General features: G+C 36.8%; 1 protein-coding gene across 1 annotated transcript; it reads right to left on the bottom strand.

The window, feature by feature from the left end:
- Window positions 1–12,044: 12,044 nt before the first annotated feature.
- Window positions 12,045–18,978, bottom strand: LOC143889669 (alpha-terpineol synthase, chloroplastic-like). Its single transcript, XM_077393960.1, has 7 exons — window positions 18,681–18,978; window positions 17,899–18,160; window positions 17,447–17,822; window positions 13,599–13,817; window positions 13,343–13,481; window positions 12,560–12,808; window positions 12,045–12,477 (listed from the first exon to the last, which is right to left on the bottom strand). The coding sequence occupies exons 1-7, from the start codon at window positions 18,903–18,905 to the stop codon at window positions 12,181–12,183; spliced, it is 1,767 nt and encodes a 588-aa protein (XP_077250075.1). The 5' UTR covers window positions 18,906–18,978; the 3' UTR covers window positions 12,045–12,180.
- Between the last annotated feature and the right edge of the window lie 3,050 nt (window positions 18,979–22,028).

Here is a 22,028-nt window from a genome sequence, read left to right as displayed (position 1 = left end):
GAAATATTTATAAATCAATCAATAAAAAAGAAATATTTATAAAGCAGGGACATGCCAATCAATTGATAAGAACATTAAGATCAAGTTCATTTTAAATCACCCAAAAAAGGCCACAAACATCACCATGTCAGAAAAAATTAAAAAAATAATAATAATTTCCATTAGAAGTTAATATTAAGAGCCATGCTACCAACATTACGCTTCATACCTACATCAGATCACTTTCAAGGCTACTTGGAAAAGATGTGTCAAACAATGAAACAAAAGCATAAACGAAACATCCGTAAAAGTAAAAATTAAACTAATATCTGTAACCCACTAATCTAAACCAAAATTTAATATTGCTGCTAGACCCTGTTTAATTAGTACATTTACATGGTCAAATTCTTAGAAAAGTGAAGTTTAGAAACTTAGAAAACATAAAAACAAAAAAACAATGAGGAACAACAACCATAGATAAATATATAAAATGTAAAACAACAACGCTACTTAAATATTAAGATTAAGAAATGTTAAATTAGAAAGAACTACCAATACACGAATATTCGTAGGTGATGTAACTAATAGATAAATATGACCACAGAATGTTGACGCCACTTTCCTAACTTATAAATAAAGAGGGCTGATTATGGAACACCCCAATTCACCTTCTCTGCTTTTTAATAAGCTACCAACATCACTCTATCATAGTTAAAGGACTAATACTTGGAGCCAAAAGTATAGATCAAAAACTTCAATTGAGAGCATTTGTTGAGATGCCCTTTTGTTTCCTAAAAGACTCCTTAGATCTAGAAGAAATTTTTCTCTCGGAGGAGAAATAGAAGTTCAAATTGTTAGAACCTCAAAAAAAAAAAAAAAATGAAGAGGATATTGCAATATTTTGATCAAAAACTAAATTGAGAATTCTTTTGTTGAGATGTCCCTTTTTTTTCCGCGAGGACTCCAAATATAAAAGCCCAAAGAAAAAAGTGGCCGCAATTAGAGACCGTGATGCATTAGCAGAGAAAAAAAGAGGAAGAATATAGAAAGGAAAAAAACTATATATATTTATATAAATATATATCTATCTATCCATCTATCTATATATATACTATGCAGCTAACTTTCCATTTTGTCATTCGTCTTTTCCTGGAAAAGTTCTGGATTTTTCAGGAAAAGTTTTTCCCGTAGAGTATTTTCCGTCCAAATTTGGCCTTCGTGTTTTCCGGGCAAACGGAAAAAGTTTTTCCCAGAAATGATTTCCCCCGCAGAAGTGAACGGCTGCTTTTTGAATGCGAAATTATGAAACATCGGCGATAGTGACATAATACTACGGATTGGGGCTCTTTGCAAAATATTGACTATATCCAGTAATTTTAATTATGGATTGGGGCACCTTGCAAACAATTGACGAAAACATGGTACTTTTTCTAACATGTGGGATATGCATGTCATCCTAACGGGTGGACCCGCCTACCATTTTACATGGGCTTAGCAAATCCAAACAACAAGCTTATCCGACTCCTTAATTCAAGGGTTTTAATTTTTGAAAAAGGAATTGCAAATTTCACTCTCTTTTGCCAGCAGTAAGAGTAAGATTCTCGGTAACTTTCTCCATTCAATCAAACAAAGCTTCTAATTAACCATGCCTCCAGTAATAGATAAACAGTGACTGATAAACAAGTGGGCATTAAGAGTTATAGTCCCGTTAGAAACCGAGCATGGCTCCCATAGATTTCCAAAAGGAATCCGAACAGAAACTTTTCACCTTACAGAGCTGTTTTATCCTCTTTTAAACCAATTCCTTTTTGTAACTCAACAGCTCATTGCGTAAAAATGTGCCCTTAAACATTGAGAAATTAAACTGTTAACAAGATTTCCAGAAGTGATGTTAAAAGTTACAGAGAATCCGATCTTGTAGCAGCACAAGGTTTCAAACATTAACACAGGACAACCGTACTTATCTCCATTCGTTCTGATTAAAAGAACTGTAAAATTGGAAGTTCAATTGGTGAACTTGAGGAGCCGAAAGGGGAATGGCCACAAACGAACTAAACAACTGTCTCAAAGAGGATTGGTCCAGTTCTGAAATCTGAGCAAAGGGATACTCAGACCTGGTCATGAAAAACTTGATCCCAGCCATTAAAACCGGAAATCACATGGTAACGGATCTTGCATGATCCGATCAATACTTATATGCAATTCTTTTTTTTATCTTACAAAGCCTGACACAACTGAAATATCTGTGAATGCTTACTGATTTATGACAGAGGAGAGGATTTAGCTTGAAATTTCCTCGGTCTGATTTCTGCAGATCCAAATTCTCCCAAGACCACAAGCTAGGGGACACATGAGGTTGAATCAAGCTCGGAGTCGGTAAATTGATAATCTAAACTAGTGTAGATGGGAGAAATGGAAGAAAAGCTACATTCAATAGCTTGTAACTCCATTATCTCAAGGAAAAAGATGAAGATACAAGAGGAGTCAAGCTATCTATCAAAAGAGAAAATTCTCCACCAAAACTCAAATCACCAAAAACTTAAAAAAAGAGAGAGAAATAAGGTGCTTTATATCCCAGCCCTAATACAAAGTTACTTCCTAAGCTACCCTTATTAAGAATAAGACCATTAAGGGCATATACTAATGCAAAAATAACATGTAAATACAACTAAAAAGATAGAAAATAACTAGGTAGTCTACTAATGCAACTACCCTAAGGAGATATGAAGGCCAATTTTTCTTGCGAACTTCCTGCCACAATTCATTTGATTCTTCAAGTTCTGTATTCTCTTCTTCACCATCCTCTTGCTCGACTGGGATTAGGTAGACTAGATGACATTCGTCCGCCCAGGATACTTTATTTTCTCGAGCTTATTGGGGACCTTTTGTGTTTGTTGGATCATCTTCCTTTTCTGAGGAGGATTCCAATGTGGAGGAACCCTCTTCAAGGTCGGAGTATTCCTCTGATCTTGGTCTATTTCCCCGAATAAACTGAAGGAATTTGAAAGCTCAAATGCTTCTGCAGAGTCTGACTTCACTCAAGCTAAGCATGCACAAACATTCTATTAATTTAGGTTCTACAATGGAGAGAAATTGGGTAGAAAAATGTATGTGTGTGTGTGTGAGAGAGAGAGAGAGGGTGGGGCCCACCCAAAATGTCAGCATCTCCAAGAAACCTACAGAAGTCATCACCTACAACATGCTGTAGAAGCGAAGAAGATTCTATTCTAATTTCTAAAATGCAGAACCCACCTTCCTATCTTCTTCCCCCTCACATGACCACCGCAAAAAAACCTTCAATAAAAAAAAACATAAAAAAAAAAGATTTCAGAAACTTGATTGTACTGTTGCAGAGGGAATTCCAAGAAAAGGCAACTCAAGCAGAGCTGAGTATGGATTAATAATTAAATTTGACTCCTTACGAGACAACTTATTTACTTAAAAAAGCTAAAAAGGAATCCCTCCTATTTTTTTATATGACACCTTACAAGGTTCTCTCCTCTGTCTTTTCCTGCACTCCCTTTTTCCCCTTTCTCTGACCCCTCCTTGGCGAGAAACACAACAAATATAGTTATTAAACTGTATAATCTATACATATTAAACTCTCAGACAAAACACCCTCCCTTTCTCTCAAAATAGAAACAGTCAAATTAATGTTCAAGTGTCACAAAACAATTTATGGGTCATGGGTCACGGGATAACTACACTTCAAATTAAATCAGAAAGTGAAGAGACCAACCCATTCTTAAATTGAAGAAAATGCCCTTTTTTGTTTCAATGGCTTTCATGGTTTCATAGTATTTCTCTATGTTTTGTTCTTGTTCTTTTTTGTCTTCAATTTTAGAAGAGGAATAGCTTTTAGAGACTCACGTGTGTTCCTTCAAGTAATTGAGGATAAAAATGGGGAAAAGGATAGGCAATGGACCGGATTCCATTGAAAGAAGGAAAATGATACAAAGAAAGTCACTTTTACCACCTTTCACTCCTAAAAGACACTTACTGGGCCCCACTTTTGCCTCATTAACGTGATCTGATCCTTCAATCCAAACGCCAACAGTAAGTCCTGCGATGGAATGTTGATACCATCTTGATGGGATGATCCCAGGCCCTTTTGTTCCATCAAGCCTTGTTTAGGTTTCTGCCAAGAAAAGCAAAGCCTTTGATTTTGTAGTTCTTTTTTATCCTAGGCATGTGGTGTCAATTCGAGATGGGGCTATGACCTTGTGGGTCCACTTGTGATGTTTTAAAAGTTTGATGGTCATGATTTCAGATTCATGCCTTCTTATGCCAGGGTCGACCCTTAGAACTTGATTGGTTCTTGTCGGTAATTAATGAAATGCACCTCCCCTCTTTGGTCAGAACGGTGTGCCAGAACTTGTTGCAGTCTAATATGTTCAGCCAATTTCGACCTGAGGCACCGAACTGATAGTGAGATTGCTTGCACTCAGGGATATGGAGGACCATGCCAGAAAAGTGCATGAGAGCCCTTGCATGTTTTATAGTGTCCTTAATGTTTAGGCTAGATTATCAAAGAGTATGTATTGGGAGTTCCTATGATGTTGCTTAGGATACCGAAAGGACTTATGGGACTACAAGAAAGTGTTTAATGTAATTAGCTATTTTAGGAGTATTTCGTGTCTCTAAGTATGAAGTCACTTGTTTAAAAGGGTAAGCATCAAGTGAATAGAAGTGTAAAACTTCTAAGGGAAAAGAGAAGAGAACAAGCTAACTTGTAAGTTTATTTTTTGATATATATAAAAGTCATTTTATTTTGGCATTTTATTTGGCCTTTTGGAGGTGTATCTCCCTAGCTCCCTTATCATCTTTTATCCATTACCACACTGCATAATCGATCCATTCAATCAGGGCCAACAATTGTGTATTGAGCCACCAATGTATGGTGTTGAAAGTCCAGTCCAAAATGTAGGCACGTTTTATCGGTTTTTTCAACTGTTTGGTGCTTAATGAGAAATAGAAGTTCAAATTGTTAGAACCTCAAAAAAAAAAAAAATGAAGAGGATTGGACAATATTTAGATCAAAAACTAAATTGAGAATTCTTTTGTTGAGATGTCCCTTTTTTTCCGCGAGGACTCCAAATATAAAAGCCCAAAGAAAAAAGTGGCCGCAATTAGAGACCGAGATGCATTAGCAGAGAAAAAAAAAGGAAGAATATAGAAAGGAAAAAAACTATATATATATATATATATATATATATATATATATATATATATGAGAAAACTGTTTGTGCGCTTAAGCGCATGAGAAATATGGTGCGCTGAAGGGTATTTTAGTTATTTTCGTTTCAAGTGGGTCCCACTAGCTAACGTAGATGAAAAACCCAAACGCCATTACCCTCGTTTTTTAAAAAGGTTGAAGAAGTTGCAGATGAAAAACCCAAACGCATTACCCTCGTTTTTTAAAAAGGTTGAAGAAGTTGCAGATGAAAAACCCAAACGCCATTTCCCTCGTTTTTTAAAACGGTTGAAGAAGTTGCAGATGAAAAACCCAAACGCCATTACCCTCGTTTTTTAAAAAGGTTGAAGAAGTTGCAGATGAAAAACCCAAATGCCATTACCCTCGTTTTTTAAAAAGGTTGAAGAAGTTGCAGATGAAAAACCCTCTAAATTAACCATAATCTTATCATTTACCTTTAACAAGAAAAAATTCTGCCAGAAATGTTTTTTCCTTGAAATCCAAGCAGATCCTTAGGGAATTAAACAAATATGATGCTCCAAAGAAACAAGCAAAAATGTTGGTACAAAAAAAATTCGATAATGTTATAACTCAGGAAACATTAAAATCCATTAAAGAGAGAGATCACTGAGTTATAACTCAGTGGTATCAACAGATTTAAACAAGGTAGGTGTTGAACAATAAAGTGATTTTCAGGGCCTCTGTTTAAATCTGGACAGTCAAAAGTTTGTAATAATTCTCCGGATTTGACCTCATCTGTTTTCCGGTAATTGTCATAACTTTCGATATTTTATTGGTATTTTTTTCGTAATTTTACAAATTTATAAACATTTCTATGTAATATTTCATTTAAAACTTTATACTTTAGCTATTTTACTTTTGTGGTGTAATGATTGCTTCTTTTTTTTTTTTTGCTAGCAACATTTGCCAAATATTTGCCATGTTCGCATCTTTGCACCCGATGGCCACATGCCGAGAAGTTGCCATAGGAGAAGTTTGGTAGCAAATTGTTATAAAATAAAAAACAAAAGGAATGTTACCAACACTACTGTTTTCATATGAGCGCACTCTCACTTTATTAAAAGTACTGTATGGCCCACACCATAGGATGATCCAAACCGTCCATTAGATGGGCCATACCCTAAATAGGTTATGTTCCAAAAATCATTTCCATAGGATGATCCTAACCCTCCAATCTGAATGTTAGAGGGTTGATCCTAACCCTCTATAGATCGGAGGGTTAGAATCAACCAATGGAAATAATTTTGGGGCATAACCTATTTAGGCTATTTTGCAACTTCTGATCTTCTTCAAGCTTTTTAAAAAACGACGCATCTGCAACTTTTGCTCTCTTCTTCAAGCTTTTTCCCAAACGAGGGCATCTGCAACTTCTGATCTTCTTCAAGCTTTTTCCCAAACGAGGGTATGTATGTATGTATGTTGCGTTTGGGTTTTTCATCTGCAACTTCTTCAACCTTTTTAAAAAACGAGGGTAATGGCGTTTGGGTTTTTCATCTGCAACTTCTACAACCTTTTTAAAAAACGAGGGTAATGGCGTTTGGGTTTTTCATCTGCGTTAACTAGTGGGACCCACTTGAAACGAAAATAACGAAAATATCAACCTTTTAAAAAAACGAGGGTAATGGCGTTTGGGTTTTTCATCTGCGTTAGCTAGTGGGACCCACTTGAAACGAAAATAACGAAAATACCCTTCAGCGCACCATATTTCTCATGCGCTTAAGCGCACAAACACTTTCCTCTATATATATATATATATATACTATGCAGCTAACTTTCCAGTTTGTCATTCGTCTTTTTCTGGAAAAGTTCTGGATTTTTCATGAAAAGTTTTTCCCGTAGAGTATTTTCCGTCCAAAAATGGCCTCCGTGTTTTCCGGGCAAACGGAAAAGTTTTCCCGGAAATGATTTCCCCCGCAGAAGTGAACGGCTGCTTTTTGAATGCGAAATTATGAAATGCTAGCGATAGTGACATAATACTACGGATTGGGGCTCTTTGTAAAATATTGACTAGATCCAGTTATTTTAATTACGGATTGGGGCACCTTGCAAACAATTGACGAAAACATGGTACTTTTTCTAACATGTGGGATGTGCATGTCATCCTAACGGGTGGACCCGCCTACCATTTTACATGGGCTTAGCGAATCCAAACAACAAGCTTATCCGACTCCTTAATTCAAGGGTTTTAATTTTTGAAAAAGGAATTGCAAATTTCACTCTCTTTTGCCAGCAGTAAGAGTAAGATTCTCGGTAATTTTCTCCATTCAATCAAACAAAGCTTCTAATTAACCATGCCTCCAGTAATAGATAAACAGTGACTGATAAACAAGTGGGCATTAAGAGTTATAGTCCCGTTAGAAACCGAGCATGGCTCCCATAGATTTCCAAAAGGAATCCAAACAGAAACTTTTACCAATTCCTTTTTGTAACTCAACAGCTCATTGCGTAAAAATGTGCCCTTAAACATTGAGAAATTAAACTGTTAACAAGATTTCCAGAAGTGATGTTAAAAGTTACAGAGAATCTGATCTTGTAGCAGCACAAGGTTTCAAACATTAACACAGGACAACCGTACTTATCTCCATTCGTTCTGATTAAAAGAACTGTAAAATTGGAAGTTCAATTGGTGAAGTTGAGGAGCCGAAAGGGGAATGGCCACAAACGAACTAAACAACTGTGTCAAAGAGGATTGGTCCAGTTCTGAAATCTGAGCAAAGGGATACTCAGACCTGGTCATGAAAAACTTGATCCCAGCCATTAAAACCGGAAATCACATGGTAACGGATCTTGCATGATCCGATCAATACTTCTATGCAATTCTTTTTTTTATCTTACAAAGCCTAACACAACTGAAATATCTGTGAATGCTTACTGATTTATGACAGAGGAGAGGATTTAGCTTGAAATTTCCTCGGTCTGATTTCTGCAGATCCAAATTCTCCCAAGACCACAAGCTAGGGGACACATGAGGTTGAATCAAGCTCGGAGTTGGTAAATTGATAATCTAAACAAGTGTAGATGGGAGAAATGGAAGAAAAGCTACATTCAATAGCTTGTAACTCCATTATCTCAAGGAAAAAGATGAAGATACAAGAGGAGTCAAGCTATCTATCGAAAGAGAAAATTCTCCACCAAAACTCAAATCACCAAAAACTTAAAAAAAGAGAGAGAAATAAGGCGCTTTATATCCCAGCCCTAATACAAAGTTACTTCCTAAGCTACCCTTATTAAGGATAAGACCATTAAGGGCATATACTAAATGCAAAAATAACATGTAAATACAACTAAAAAGATAGAAAATAACTAGGTAGTCTACTAATGCAACTAGCCTAAGGAGATATGAAGGCCAATTTTTCTTGCGAACTTCCTGCCACAATTCATTTGATTCTTCAAGTTCTGTATTCTCTTCTTCACCAACCTCTTGCTTGACTGGGATTAGGTAGACTAGATGACATTCGTCCGCCCAGGATACTTTATTTTCTCGAGCTTATTGGGGACCTTTTGTGTTTGTTGGATCATCTTCCTTTTCTGAGGAGGATTCCAATGTGGAGGAACCCTCTTCAAGGTCGGAGTAGTCCTCTGATCTTGGTCTATTTCCCCGAATAAACTGAAGGAATTTGAAAGCTCAAATGCTTTTGCAGAGAGTCTGACTTCACTTAAGCTAAGCATGCACAAACATTCTATTAATTTAGGTTCTACAATGGAGAGAAATTGGGTAGAAAAATGTATGTGTGTGTGTGAGAGAGAGAGAGAGGGTGGGGCCCACCCAAAATGTCAGCATCTCCAAGAAACCTACAGAAGCCATCACCTACTACATGCTGTAAAAGCGAAGAAGATTCTATTCTAATTTCTAAAATGCAGAACCCACCTTCCTATCTTCTTCCCCCTCACATGACCACCGCAAAAAAACCTTCAATAAAAAAAAACATAAAAAAAAAAGATTTCAGAAACTTGATTGTACTGTTGCAGAGGGAATTCCAAGAAAAGGCAACTCAAGCAGAGCTGAGTATGGATTAATAATTAAATTTGACTCCTTACGAGACAACTTATTTACTTAAAAAATCTAAAAAGGAATCCCTCCTATTTTTTTATATGACACCTTACAAGGTTCTCTCCTCTGTCTTTTCCTGCACTCTCTTTTTTCCCTTTCTCTGACCCCTCCTTGGCGAGAAACACAACAAATATAGTTATTAAACTGTATAATCTATACATATTAAACTCTCAGACAAAACACCCTCCCTTTCCCTCAAAATAGAAACAGTCAAATTAATGTTCAAGTGTCACAAAACAATTTATGGGTCATGGGTCACGGGATAACTACACTTCAAATTAAATCAGAAAGTGAAGAGACCAACCCATTCTTAAATTGAAGAAAATGCCCTTTTTTGTTTCAATCGCTTTCATGGTTTCATAGTATTTCTCTATGTTTTGTTCTTGTTCTTTTTTGTCTTCAATTTAGAAGAGGATGGTGCAAATAAGGGAATAGCTTTTAGAGACTCACGTGTGTTCCTTCAAGTAATTGAGGATAAAAATGGGGAAAGGATAGGCGATGGACCGGATTCCATTGAGAGAAGGAAAATGATACAAAGAAAGTCACTTTTACCACCTTTCACTCCTAAAAGACACTTATTGGGCCCCACTTTTGCCTCATTAACGTGATCTGATCCTTTAATCCAAACGCCAACAGTAAGTCCTGCGATGGGATGTTGATACCATCTTGATGGGATGATCCCAGGCCCTTTTGTTCCATCAAGCCTTGTTTAGGTTTCTGCCAAGAAAAGCAAAGCCTTTGATTTTGTAGTTCTTTTTTATCCTAGGCATGTGGTGTCAATTCGAGATGGGGCTATGACCTTGTGGGTCCACTTGTGATGTTTTAAAAGTTTGACGGTCATGATTTCAGATTCATGCCTTCTTATGCCAGGGTCGACCCTTAGAACTTGATTGGTTCTTGTCGGTAATTAATGAAATGCACCTCCCTTCTTTGGTCGACGGTGTTCATGAACGGTGTGCCAGAACTTGTTGCAGTTTAATACGTTCAGCCAATTTCGACCTGAGGCACCAAACTGATAGTGAGATTGCTTGCACTCGGGGATATGGAGGACCATGCCAGAAAAGTGCATGAGAGCCCTTGCATGTTTTATAGTGTCCTTAATGTTTAGGCTAGATTATCAAAGAGTATGTATTGGGAGTTCCTATGATGTTGCTTAGGATACCGAAAGGGCTTATGGGACTACAACAAAGTGTTTAATGTAATTAGCTATTTTAGGGGTATTTCGTGTCTCTAAGTATGAAGTCACTTGTTTAAAAGGGTAAGCATCAAATGAATAGAAGTGTAAAACTTCTGAGGGAAAAGAGAAGAGAACAAGGTATCTGTATTTTTGTCAAATGAAAAAGAAAGCAATCAAGAATACATGAAAAGAGTGTAAATATCAATATGGTTGATAAATCTGCAAAAACCATTCTGAGTATTGTATCAGCAGACCCCTTATACATGCACCTCAAATTTGGTCATTTTTTCGAAATAAAAGCCCAACTTTGTTGTCATACCCTTTTTTTTTTTTTTGAAATGGCAATAATAATATATAGCAAATTTAGGAGGCCGAGATGGACCACCCATATCTACAATAGGAAGCAAGAAAGAAACAGGAACAAAGAAAAGCCCAACTTTGTTGTCAAACCTAGGCTCTATTTTCGACAAAAGGATGGAATGCTTTATGATGAACTTTTTCCCCTGCATTAAAGAGGAATGATAAAGAAAAAAGTGAATATGCTTCATGATTATACTCCCTTCTTCCCAAACAGTTTTCTTTTATTCTCTTTATCTTCAATCACATCCACAGCTTCTTTTGACGTTGCCTTCTCCCACTAACACTATATAAAGACGACATATGCTACTAACTAAAAGAAACAGACTTCATCAATTAGATGCTGTACGGCTTTGGATTATGTTTGGATTCTAAATGATTTCTATGCATGGGGAATTCTTCCATGCATCATGATCGGCATCTCCTGTATCATTTGGTTATTAAAAACACATCACAGTTTTTCATCATCTTTTTGTGTTATTGGGATGCATAAAGTGACTTATATTGCTTATTCTATTTTGTATCTTGAAGATATGGACATTACTCACTTCTCCTTTATGGAGAGTTCATGTGTGTGGGATGTTGTCACGCAACACACAAAGACTTCTATTCTTTTGAAACTCTAAGTTAAAGGAAATTGCACATAGAAAAGGATTGTGCTAACATTCTCTACATGGGTGGGGCATGAATTTTTACATGATAACGTAGGTGTATATTGCCGCCGAAATACACGGGCAGAAAAGGTACAGTGGGGAATGTAACACCCGGCCCTACCTTGGGTCAGCGATGCAGTTGAATCTCAGTCGATCGACGGCTGAATGTCCCACAAAGGTAAACAGATTGATCGAATGACACAGATCAAGGGATGAAGACTTCAGATCCATGATCAACCCGAGATTATGTACAGACGATGACCATACAATGGCTGATCATTATAACAGAGCTTGGACATCACGGTGATTCTAGAAAGATAGTTCTGGTTCTTTTAGGAGTTGTCTTGTTAAACAAGTCGTTTTCCTTTCTTAGTTTCTATCAAGTCGAATTAGTTTTGGAGTCAAGGACGTTGGGTCATATAAGTCAAAGTGTTCACAAAAGCCAGGATAGTTTAGGGGTTTTGCTTTGCATTTCTTGTGCTCAGCTTTTGATAAGGACAGCCATTTAAAAGGAACTTCCCAACTTGAGGCCGGGTATTACATTGTAACTACAGATTTTGTTCTTTTCTATATAAACATTCTTGTTACTCCACAACATAGAAAGGGCTTAAATAATTAAAAATGCAAAATTTATATCTATCTCTTTATTGCAAGTTCATAATTCATGTAAATAATATTACATTTAGATATCGTCTGATATCTACTATTATGAAGTTGATAATCATCTTCATAGACCATAAAATACTAATTATTTTGTAACCGAAATGGGTTCAACCAGCAATGATCTAAATCGCTCTTTAGTTTCATTATCTGGAGATCCAAATCCATCACCGAATTCGTAATAGCATTGGGCTATCCTTACAACATCCAACGCAGCATTGATTAGAGATTCGGGAAGGGAACAAGAGAAAGATTCTTTATTCAGCTTCTTCCATGTATCACTAATTATACCTCTTATATGTTCGCGAGCAACTTCCTCTGGAGCACCTGTTTCGTGCATGTAACATTGGATAGATTTGGGAACATCACCTCTCTCTAGCTCATCCTATATTGTTGAAAAATATACATATACAATGAAGTCAGTGATTTAAATAGTGCAACATAGAAGCTAAGTATAGCTAATTTACCTTTGAAGTCCCCCAATCATCCCAAAGTCTAAAAATCAACGATGATGAACGTATAAGATTAGAATACTTTTCTATGCAATCCAGTGCATTCTTCGTTATCTTTGTTTTTGATGATAAATAAGCATTGCCTAGCACAACTGGCCCCGATATCGAAATCCATGCATTGCTTAGATACTCATCAAGCGTCGGCGTATATCCATTGCAATACCATTTTGCCTCCACAAGGTATGATTTACATAAATCTGCCCACTAAATCAAATAAAGCATCTCATTAGATAGGTTAAACACTAATTCCACGCATGATAATGAAATTAGTTTTAAAATGCGGGTGCAGGCCAAAATGCAGCCAAAACAAATCCTAGTCAACTCGGTGCGGTGTGATCTAGTAGTTGATTGACCCAACTGAGTACTCAATTGATGAATTCATAACATGAGAGTCAAAGAGATTTTGATTAGATTTGAAGGTCTTGAATAAGAACTCATCCATAGTCTAAGGGAGTCGAATCCGGCGAGTCAACGAAGAGATGGGGGAGTTTTGATACTATAATTGAAGGGACTTGCTAGGGGCCATCGCAAAAGGCATTTCGTGTAACGTATGTTGCATGAGTATGCAGTCATGTCATTAATAATGACAAAATCTGTTGGACAGTGGGCCTATGTGGCTGCTCTCTCATGCTAGTGACACTCTGTGAAATGCCTTTTGCTATGGCCGCTAGCAAATTCTATAGTTGAATTATTGAAGAGGGAAAATTAACTTGATAAGAGTAAGAATGAAGGCACTACCAGATTCTTTAGGATCCTTGTGATTTCCAATCCTTGTGCCTTTAGGATCTCATAAGCCATTTCATTGGTGGTGTTGAAGAGAGCCATAAAACATATCTTCATGTAATCTGGAAGTTTTTCTATGGAATTAACATCCCATCTGCAAAAAGTCAGTCAAATGTCTGTAATATGAGAACTAGACAAGAAGCATTGAAGGGTCCAAAAATATTGACAAATTCTCTAGTTGGGATCAAATTAATATATACAAACTCTCTACCTATCAATAGCATCTGTAAAGAGCTCCAGTTCTTCGATGGAACCATAGAGATCATAGACATCATCAATGGTTGTTATTAGTTGATTCACTTTTGTAAGCGCTTCTCTATTCGGTCCAAACTCAGGTTCTGACATAATTCCAAGGGCCCACAAAAAGCACTCCATCAAACGGTCTCTAGAAAAGCTCAAGTGCTTACCAAGTTCCAAATTTCTCCACCACCTAAGAAAAGCAAAAGAGAAAGAGCATATCTTCTTTTTGAGGTGTCTTACACCAACAAACATTCATCATACGTATAGGGAAATGATCAGCACTTCATTATATTGATAATAGCAATCCTCTCGTTTTTCCGCAATTCTTTCATTGGCAATTAGTAGCCAATTAGAAAAATGTTAACCAAGATTGAAGTGTGATTAATAAAACAAAAGAGCACTGCTACTGCTATTATCTCCACAAAAGAGCCAATGTTTGATGAGATTGGTGATATAACTTCGGGGTCTTTTATCAGATATCAACATCTCAGAAGATCGGCAAATGATAAGGCGGTTTGACCACCTTCCTCCTTGAGGAGTGGTGTGCCGTTGATTGTATATTTCGTCTCTTTTGTCTTCTCGTTTTCTATTGTAAATGTGGGAGTTCCATCTCGGTTCCCTGTTTTTTTTTTTTTCCATCATTTATAATATTACCATTTAAAAAAAATGAATTGATTATAAACTATATGGGAACTGATTTGTACTTTTCTGATTGGATGTTGATAACATCTCGAGTATTGTAAGCCGTGAAAAGTTAATTAAAAAAGTGCAATGCAAAGGAATATGTTTCAGTATAAAGTAAATATTGTAGTGATACCAGCCACCTTGTGAATGAAGACAAAATCTACTGAAAAGTGGCTGGTCTCACATGCAACTACCCATCCGCAAAATGCCTTTTGCGATCCCTAGCAAATCCCATAAATGTGTTATATATATATATATATACATTAGTGGGACACCCCGTGCGATGCACGGGGAGTGGGAAAACATTATATTTAGCTTCTCATGATAGACAATAGAGAAACTGCATATTACGGAAACCTTATAGATCGGAGGGTTGCGATCATCCCATCGAAATGATTTTGGGGGCACAACCTATTTGCGTCGCGGCCCATCAAATGGACGGCTTGGATCATCCTATGGCGTTGACCGCAAACTTAATTTGAAAAATCTGGGTGGGGCCTACAATTTGGCCTTAATGTTAATGCACGACCCACACCATAGGATGATCGAAACCATTCATTTGATGGGCCACAATGTAAATAGGTCGTGCCCCAAAAATCATTTCCATTGGATGATCACAACTCTCCAATCTATAGAGGTTTCCGTAATATGCAGTTTTTCTTTAGATCGGAGGGCTATGATTATCAAATGGAGGGTTTGGATCATGGGGTGGTGTGTACAATTCATTTTGAATAATACAGGTGGGCCCTACCTCGTTCAAAGATTTGAAGAAATTAATATTTGGGCCCACCAACTGTGGGGGATAGACCAGTTCAAAGATTTGAAGAGATTAATTTTTGGGTCCATCAAAAAGATTTTAAAAAATATGGGAGGGTTTGACCAACCCGTAAAGGTCCGGGTGACACGGGCTAGGTCAAAATGAACGGGGAAAATTTACGGGTCACGAATCTTTGACCCGTACCCGGCCCAAGAACTGTACGGACCACATCATAGGTTGATTCAAACTGTCCATGTGATGGAACACAATATCAACAGGTTGTGCCGCAGAAATCATTTCCATACGCTGATCCTAGCCGTCCAATCTATAGAGGTTTCCATAATATGTTGTTCCTCTTTCATCGGATGGTTAAGATCACCCTATAGATTTTTTTTATTACAAAAGCATAAAGGAGGGGAGTACGATTGAAATTATGTGGCTTTCATGGGTGCCTTTGTTAAAAAGCATAAAGGAGGGGGCAGGATTGAAATTATGTGGCTTTAACAGGTGCCTTTGTTAGAAAGCATAAAGGAGGGGGTAGGTTTGTAAATATGTGGGTTGAATGGGTGCCTTTGTTAAAAAAAGTCAAAAAAAGTGATGTGTAATTCTCACAGATTTTTGGGAGAAATTGAAATAATTCCCTTAGTTTCCATTCCTCTATATATATATATATATATATATATATATATATACCACAAGGCACCACAAAACGAAGTTCTAGGATGACCCTTTGGTGCTGATTTTTTGGGCACACCCTATCTATGTTTAGACCTATCAAATGAATGCTTTGGATCATCCAAACAGCGTGGGCCCACTGTGTTTTTTTAAAGGGAGGAGTAGATAAGCTTATCTAGGGGAGAGACTAGAGACACTTTCCTCATATATATATATATATATATATATATATATATATATATATATATATATATATATATATATATATATATATATACTAGTGGGACACCCCGTGCGATGCACAGGGAGTGGGAAAACATTATATTTAGCTTCTCATGATAGACAATAGATAAACTGCATATTACGGAAACCTTATAGATCGAAGGGTTGCGATCATCCCATCGAAATGATTTTGGGGGCACAACCTATTTGCATCGCGACCCATCAAATGGACGGCTTGGATCATCCTATGGCGTTGACCGCAAACTTAATTTGAAAAATCTGGGTGGGGCCTACAATTTGGCCTTAATGTTAATGCACGACCCACACCATATGATGATCGAAACCATTCATTTGATGGGCCACAATGTAAATAGGTCGTGCCCCAAAAATCATTTCCATTGGATGATCACAACTCTCCAATCTATAGAGGTTTCCGTAATATGCAGTTTTTCCTCAGATCGGAGGGCTATAATTATCAAATGGAGGGTTTGGATCATGGGGTGGTGTGTACAATTCATTTTGAAAAATACAGGTGTGGCCTACCTCGTTCAAAGATTTGAAGAAATTAATATTTGGGCCCACCAACTGTGGAGGATAGACCAGTTCAAAGATTTGAAGAGATTAATGTTTGGGCCCATTAAAAAGATTTTGAAAAATATGGGAGGGTTTGACCGACCCGTAAGGGTCCGGGTGACATGGGCCAGGTCAAAATGACCGGGGAAAATTTACGGGTGACGAATCTTGGACCCGTACCCGGCCCAAGAACAGTACGAACCACATCACAGGCTGATCCAAACCGTCCATGTGATGGAACACAACAACAACAAGTTGTGCCGCAGAAATCATTTCCATACGCTGATCCTAGCCGTCCAATCGATAGAGGTTTCCATAATATGATGTTCCTCTTACATCGGATGGTTAAGATCACCCTATAGATTTTTTTATCACAAAAGCATAAATGAGGGGGGTAAGATTGAAATTATGTGGCTTTCATGGGTGCCTTTGTTAAAAAGCATAAAGGAAGGGGTAGGATTGAAATTATGTGGCTTTAACAGGTGCCTTTGTTAGAAAGCATAAAGGAGGGGGTAGGATTGTAAATATGTGGGTTGAATGGGTGCCTTTGTTAAAAAAAGTCAAAAAAAGTGATGTGTAATTCTCACAGATTTTTGGGAGAAATTGAAATAATTCCCTTAGTTTCTCTCTCTCTCTATATATATATATATATATATATATATATATATATAAAGAGAGAGAGAGAGAGAGAGAGAGAGAGAGAGGTTTCTCTCTTCTTTTTTTGGTTTTCCCAGTTTTTCTTCTTTTAGTTTTAATTTTTCGGATTTTTGAACAGGGAGGAAGGGGAGGCGGGCGTGCACGGTGAAACTCCGCTTCCTCTCTCTGTCTCTCTCTCTCACACACACACACACACATGTAAATGAGAGACAGAGAAATATGTACGAGGATGATATGTCGTATGCACTTACCTAGACACGGCTTTAACATTGGTTTGGTATTTGGCTTGCACCATGTTGTAATCCAACTTAGCCAACTCGAATAACAAAGGGTTCACGTCTTCTTCTCCAACATATGTTTCTATGTACCATTTAGCTTCAAACCTTGGCATCCTCCAATGCAAAGGAATCTCCAAGGCATGATCTATTTGTCTTTTCAAGTTCTTACCTACTTTCTTCTCATTGACATCCTTGAGATGCTTGATCGTGAAAGCTTTGGCTTCATCCAAGACTATCTCCCCTTCGAAAGCAAGGTACGAAGCTTCATACAAGCTCAACATGCCCTTTACATCCTTACAAGTAGATTCCATTAAGTTGCCTTTCTCGTCCATGAAGCGATTGAAAATGTCTGCCCCACAAACACTACAAAAGTTAGAGATTACATACAGTTTAAAAGCTCTGTTATGGCATGAGAGCATATCTACCTTGTGAGACTTCAAATCCATGTCTTCTGAGGAGCCTAAATCGGAGAGACGTTGTGTAAAGATCGTCCTCCATCCTCGTGTTGTTATCATGAATGGAAATAATACTTAGCGCTTCCTTGATCTCATTCTTGAAGTGATATCCCACGCCAAGGTGTTGAAGGGTATCAATCAGCTTCAGTCTAGCTAAGTCTTGGTCTACTTTCTTGAACAAACACCTCACATCATCCTTTAGCTTCTCAATCTGTTTCTCGTACACCTCACCCTGTGAAGATTAAAGAGAAATTGGGATTTATTCACTAATCATAAATGATTATACAATACCCTATTAAGTAGTTATATAGAACACACTACAAGAAACTATACATTCCCCAGCCGGCTCAAGGATAGGCAAAAGGATAACCAAAAGGGAGATGATTTTTAGCTGGCCATCAAAACCGCCTTCTAAAACGCTTCTACGAAGGAGAGATGATTTTTTCACCCCTTGTAGGATGATGCGCCCTCCTGTTAATGTGAATTGTGGGCGGGGCCCCTTTTAACAACGAATTGTGGGCAGACTTTAACACTTTTTGACGTCAAATCACGTTAAAAGGGGAGCGCATTATCCGAAAGGGAGGCAAAAAAAAAAAATCACCCTTTACGAAATTAATTTTTACTCGATCAGTACATGTGGTCATTAACACAGATGATATAATGTTTAGGTCAAACTATATAATAATGAACGAACAAGTCACTACAAACACACCAAATCAATGGTTTAAAACACTACGGATTGCTATAATCACCGTGTAATCAGTCTTTAGTGACTGAATGAAGTCATAATCCCCAAAGCTTTGTTGGAAATTTGCTGATCGACGATTAATGGTGGGGTCCACCGTTTGGGTGCTCAGAGTGCATGTAATGTGCTTAGGCATGTTTACAGTTCTCGGAGCTATCTTTGAATGCCGAATAGAAGGTGGCAAAAGTGAAATGGAGCAGGGATTGTAGAAGGAGAGGAGAGGAAGAGCCATCTTATTCAAGTGATGATTATAAGACTAAGGGAGAGGTTATTTATATATACCCTCTTTCCATCTCATGTATCACGGGAGATTCCATCTCTTGTTTAATTGTGGGAGAAGTTATAGTAAGTCATGGTTCATGAATTTTGTTTGGATCTTCGGGATTGATCAAAATCAAAAGATCTCTTGTGGCAAGACAAAGACACTAGGCCCACCCACGTGTGTTTCACCAGGCCTCATGCCTCATGCACACACAAGTTGTGATTTTTGAGTTGGGTGTCCTTATCAAATTGAACAATGAGGAACAACAACCATACACAAATCAATAAATATATAAAATGTAAAACAACAACGGTACTTAAATATTAAGATTAAGAAATGTTAAATTAGAAAGAACTACCAATACACGAATAAAACATTGGTGATGTAACTAATAGATAAATATGACCACAGAATGTTGACGCCACTTTCCAAACTAATAAATAAAGAGGGGTGATTATGGAACACCCCAATTCACCTTCTCTACTTTTTAAAAAGCTACAAACAACACTCTATTATAGTTAAAGGACTACTACTTGGAACCAAATGTATAGATAAAAAACTTCAATTGAGAGCATTTGTTGAGATGCCCTTCTGTTTCCTAAAAGACTCCTTAGATCTAGAAGAAATTGTTCTCTCGCAGGAGAAATAGAAGTTCAAATTGCTAGAACCTAAAAAAATATAAAAATAATGAAGAGGATAGGACAATATTTAGATCAAAAACTAAATTGAGAATTCTTTTTTTGAGATGTCCCTTTTTTCCGTAAGGACTCCAAATATAAAAGCCCAAAGAAAAAAGTGGCCGCAATTAGAGACCGAGATGCATTAGCAAAGAAAAAAAGAGGAAGAACATAGAAAGGAAATATATATATATATATATATATATATATATATATATATATATATAGAGAGAGAGAGAGAGAGAGAGAGAGGAAACTGTTGGTGCGCTTAAGCTCACCAAGCTTATGGTGCGCTTAAGCGCCCAATCACATGGGGGCCCACTTTGTTAGGATGATCCAAAGCATTCATTTGAAAATCCCTTACATAGATGGGGGGTGTACAAAAAATCAGCTCCATAGAGTCATCCTAACCCATCCATTTGTGGAGGTCAAAATGGACAGACATTGTTTGTCCACAAATCTGCCCCTTTTTTTCCACCACAAATGGATGGGTTAGGATGATCCTATGGAGCTGATTTTTGGTACACCCCCAATCTACGATTGGGCCTTGCAAATGAATGGTTTGGATCACCACAGAAAATGTGAGACCCATGTGATTGGGAGCTTAAGCGCACCAACAGTTTCCTCATATATATATATAACTAGTGGGACACCCGTGAGATGCACGGGGGAGGAAAAAGAATGATTTTTTTAAAAAAAATCTTAATAAAAAAAGAAGATAAATTTCTTAAAAGGACATTGATAATTCCTTATTTGAATATTTAAAGAGCACACCAAGAGGAGCAAAACTGATCCTATTACAAAGAAAGAAGGATATAAACTCAAAAGTAATTGAAAGCAGGATGAAAAATAAAGGATCCAGTCGATCATCATCAAAGAGACAGAGTAAAAAATCTAAAGATTATCGGAGTGTATTGGTAATATGGCAATCGGATATTAACTGATAAATGTATAGGATATAGTATGGGCAATTTCCAAATGGAATAAATAACAAAATCGTTCAGTTGCTTAAGCAATGTTCTGCAAAAATAGTAAATATGATAAAAGCCATTTTCCAAAAACATCATCTCTTTTATAGAGGAAAGAATCCCACCAGCATTCATGCAAAACTTCACGGCTCTCAACACAAACAGCAGATCCTTTGAAAATTATAGAGAACCAACTTTTGTGTCTACCTAATTAAAAAAAATAGCCCCTTCTTTCAAATTGAAGTGAGGAAATGGATATCAGAGTCCATAAAAAGTAAATACACTTGTAAATACACTTGCATAACTATCTAATTGGACGACTTGAAGTGAATCGTTGATCAATCGATTTTGATCGTCCATTTCCAGAGCACAGATCAAATTGTCAAGATCACCCAACAAAGGTGAGTTTCATAAAAAAATGTTTTAAAATAAGAAATAAAATGCCTTTATGCAAGTTGGATAGTAAGTTAATGTCATAAGTTTTTTTAGCCAGTTAAGCTCACAAGTTATGAATTCTTTTGCAATGCAAATATAAATATTTATAAATCAATCAATAAAAAAGAAATATTTATAAAGCAGGGACATTAAGATCAAGCTCATTTTAAATCACCCAAAAAAGGCCATAAACATCGCCATGTATGTCAGAAAAAATTTAAAAAAAAAAACAATTTTCCATTAGAAGTTAATATTAAGAGCCATGCTACCAATATTACTTGGAAACGATGTGTCAAACAATGAAACAAAAGCACAAACGAAACATCCTTAAAAGAAAGTGTGAAAAACGTAAAAATTAAACTAATATCTGTAACCCACTAATCTAAACAAAAATATAATATTGCTGCTAGACCCTGTTTAATTAGTACATTTACATGGTCAGATTCTTAGAAAAGTGTAGTTTAGAAACTTAGGAAACGTAAAAACAAAAAAATAATGAGGAACAACAACCATAGACAAATAAATAAATATATAAAATGTGAAACAACAACGGTACTTAAATATTAAGATTAAGAAATGTTAAATTAGAAAGAACTACCAATACACGAATAAAACATAGGTGATGTAACTAATAGATAAATATGACCACAGAATGTTGACGCCACTTTCCAAACTAATAAATAGAGAGGGGTGATTATGGAACACCCCAATTCACCTTCTCTACTTTTTAAAAAGCTACAAACAACACTATTATAGTTAAAGGACCACTACTTGGAACCAAATGTATAGATCAAAAACTTCAATTGAGAGCATTTGTTGAGATGCCCTTTTGTTTCCTAAAAGACTCCTTAGATCTAGAAGAAATTGTTCTCTCGCAGGAGAAATAGAAGTTCAAATTGTTAACACCTCAAATAAAAAAAAATAATGAAGAGGATAGGACAATATTTAGATCAAAAACTAAATTGAGAATTCTTTTGTTGAGATGTCCCTTTTTCCGTGAGGACTCCAAATAT

The sequence above is a fragment of the Tasmannia lanceolata genome, unplaced genomic scaffold (assembly GCF_043159265.1).
Source record: "Tasmannia lanceolata isolate RefF3 unplaced genomic scaffold, GAP_Taslan_0.1 ptg000013l, whole genome shotgun sequence".
In the NCBI taxonomy this organism is placed as follows: domain Eukaryota; kingdom Viridiplantae; phylum Streptophyta; class Magnoliopsida; order Canellales; family Winteraceae; genus Tasmannia; species Tasmannia lanceolata.
This window is presented reverse-complemented; position numbering and strand designations above follow the sequence as displayed.

Bases quoted from the DNA above. Each gene is read 5' to 3' on its own strand.
- LOC143889669 (XM_077393960.1), bottom strand. From the start codon at position 18,905: ATGGCTCTTCCTCTCCTCTCCTTCTACAATCCCTGCTCCATTTCACTT. The intron at 18,161-18,680 runs GTGATTATAGCA...TAATCTTCACAG, and splicing joins CACTAAAGACTGATTACACG to GGTGAGGTGTACGAGAAACA. The intron at 17,823-17,898 runs GTAGATATGCTC...TTTGTGGGGCAG, and splicing joins TGGATTTGAAGTCTCACAAG to ACATTTTCAATCGCTTCATG.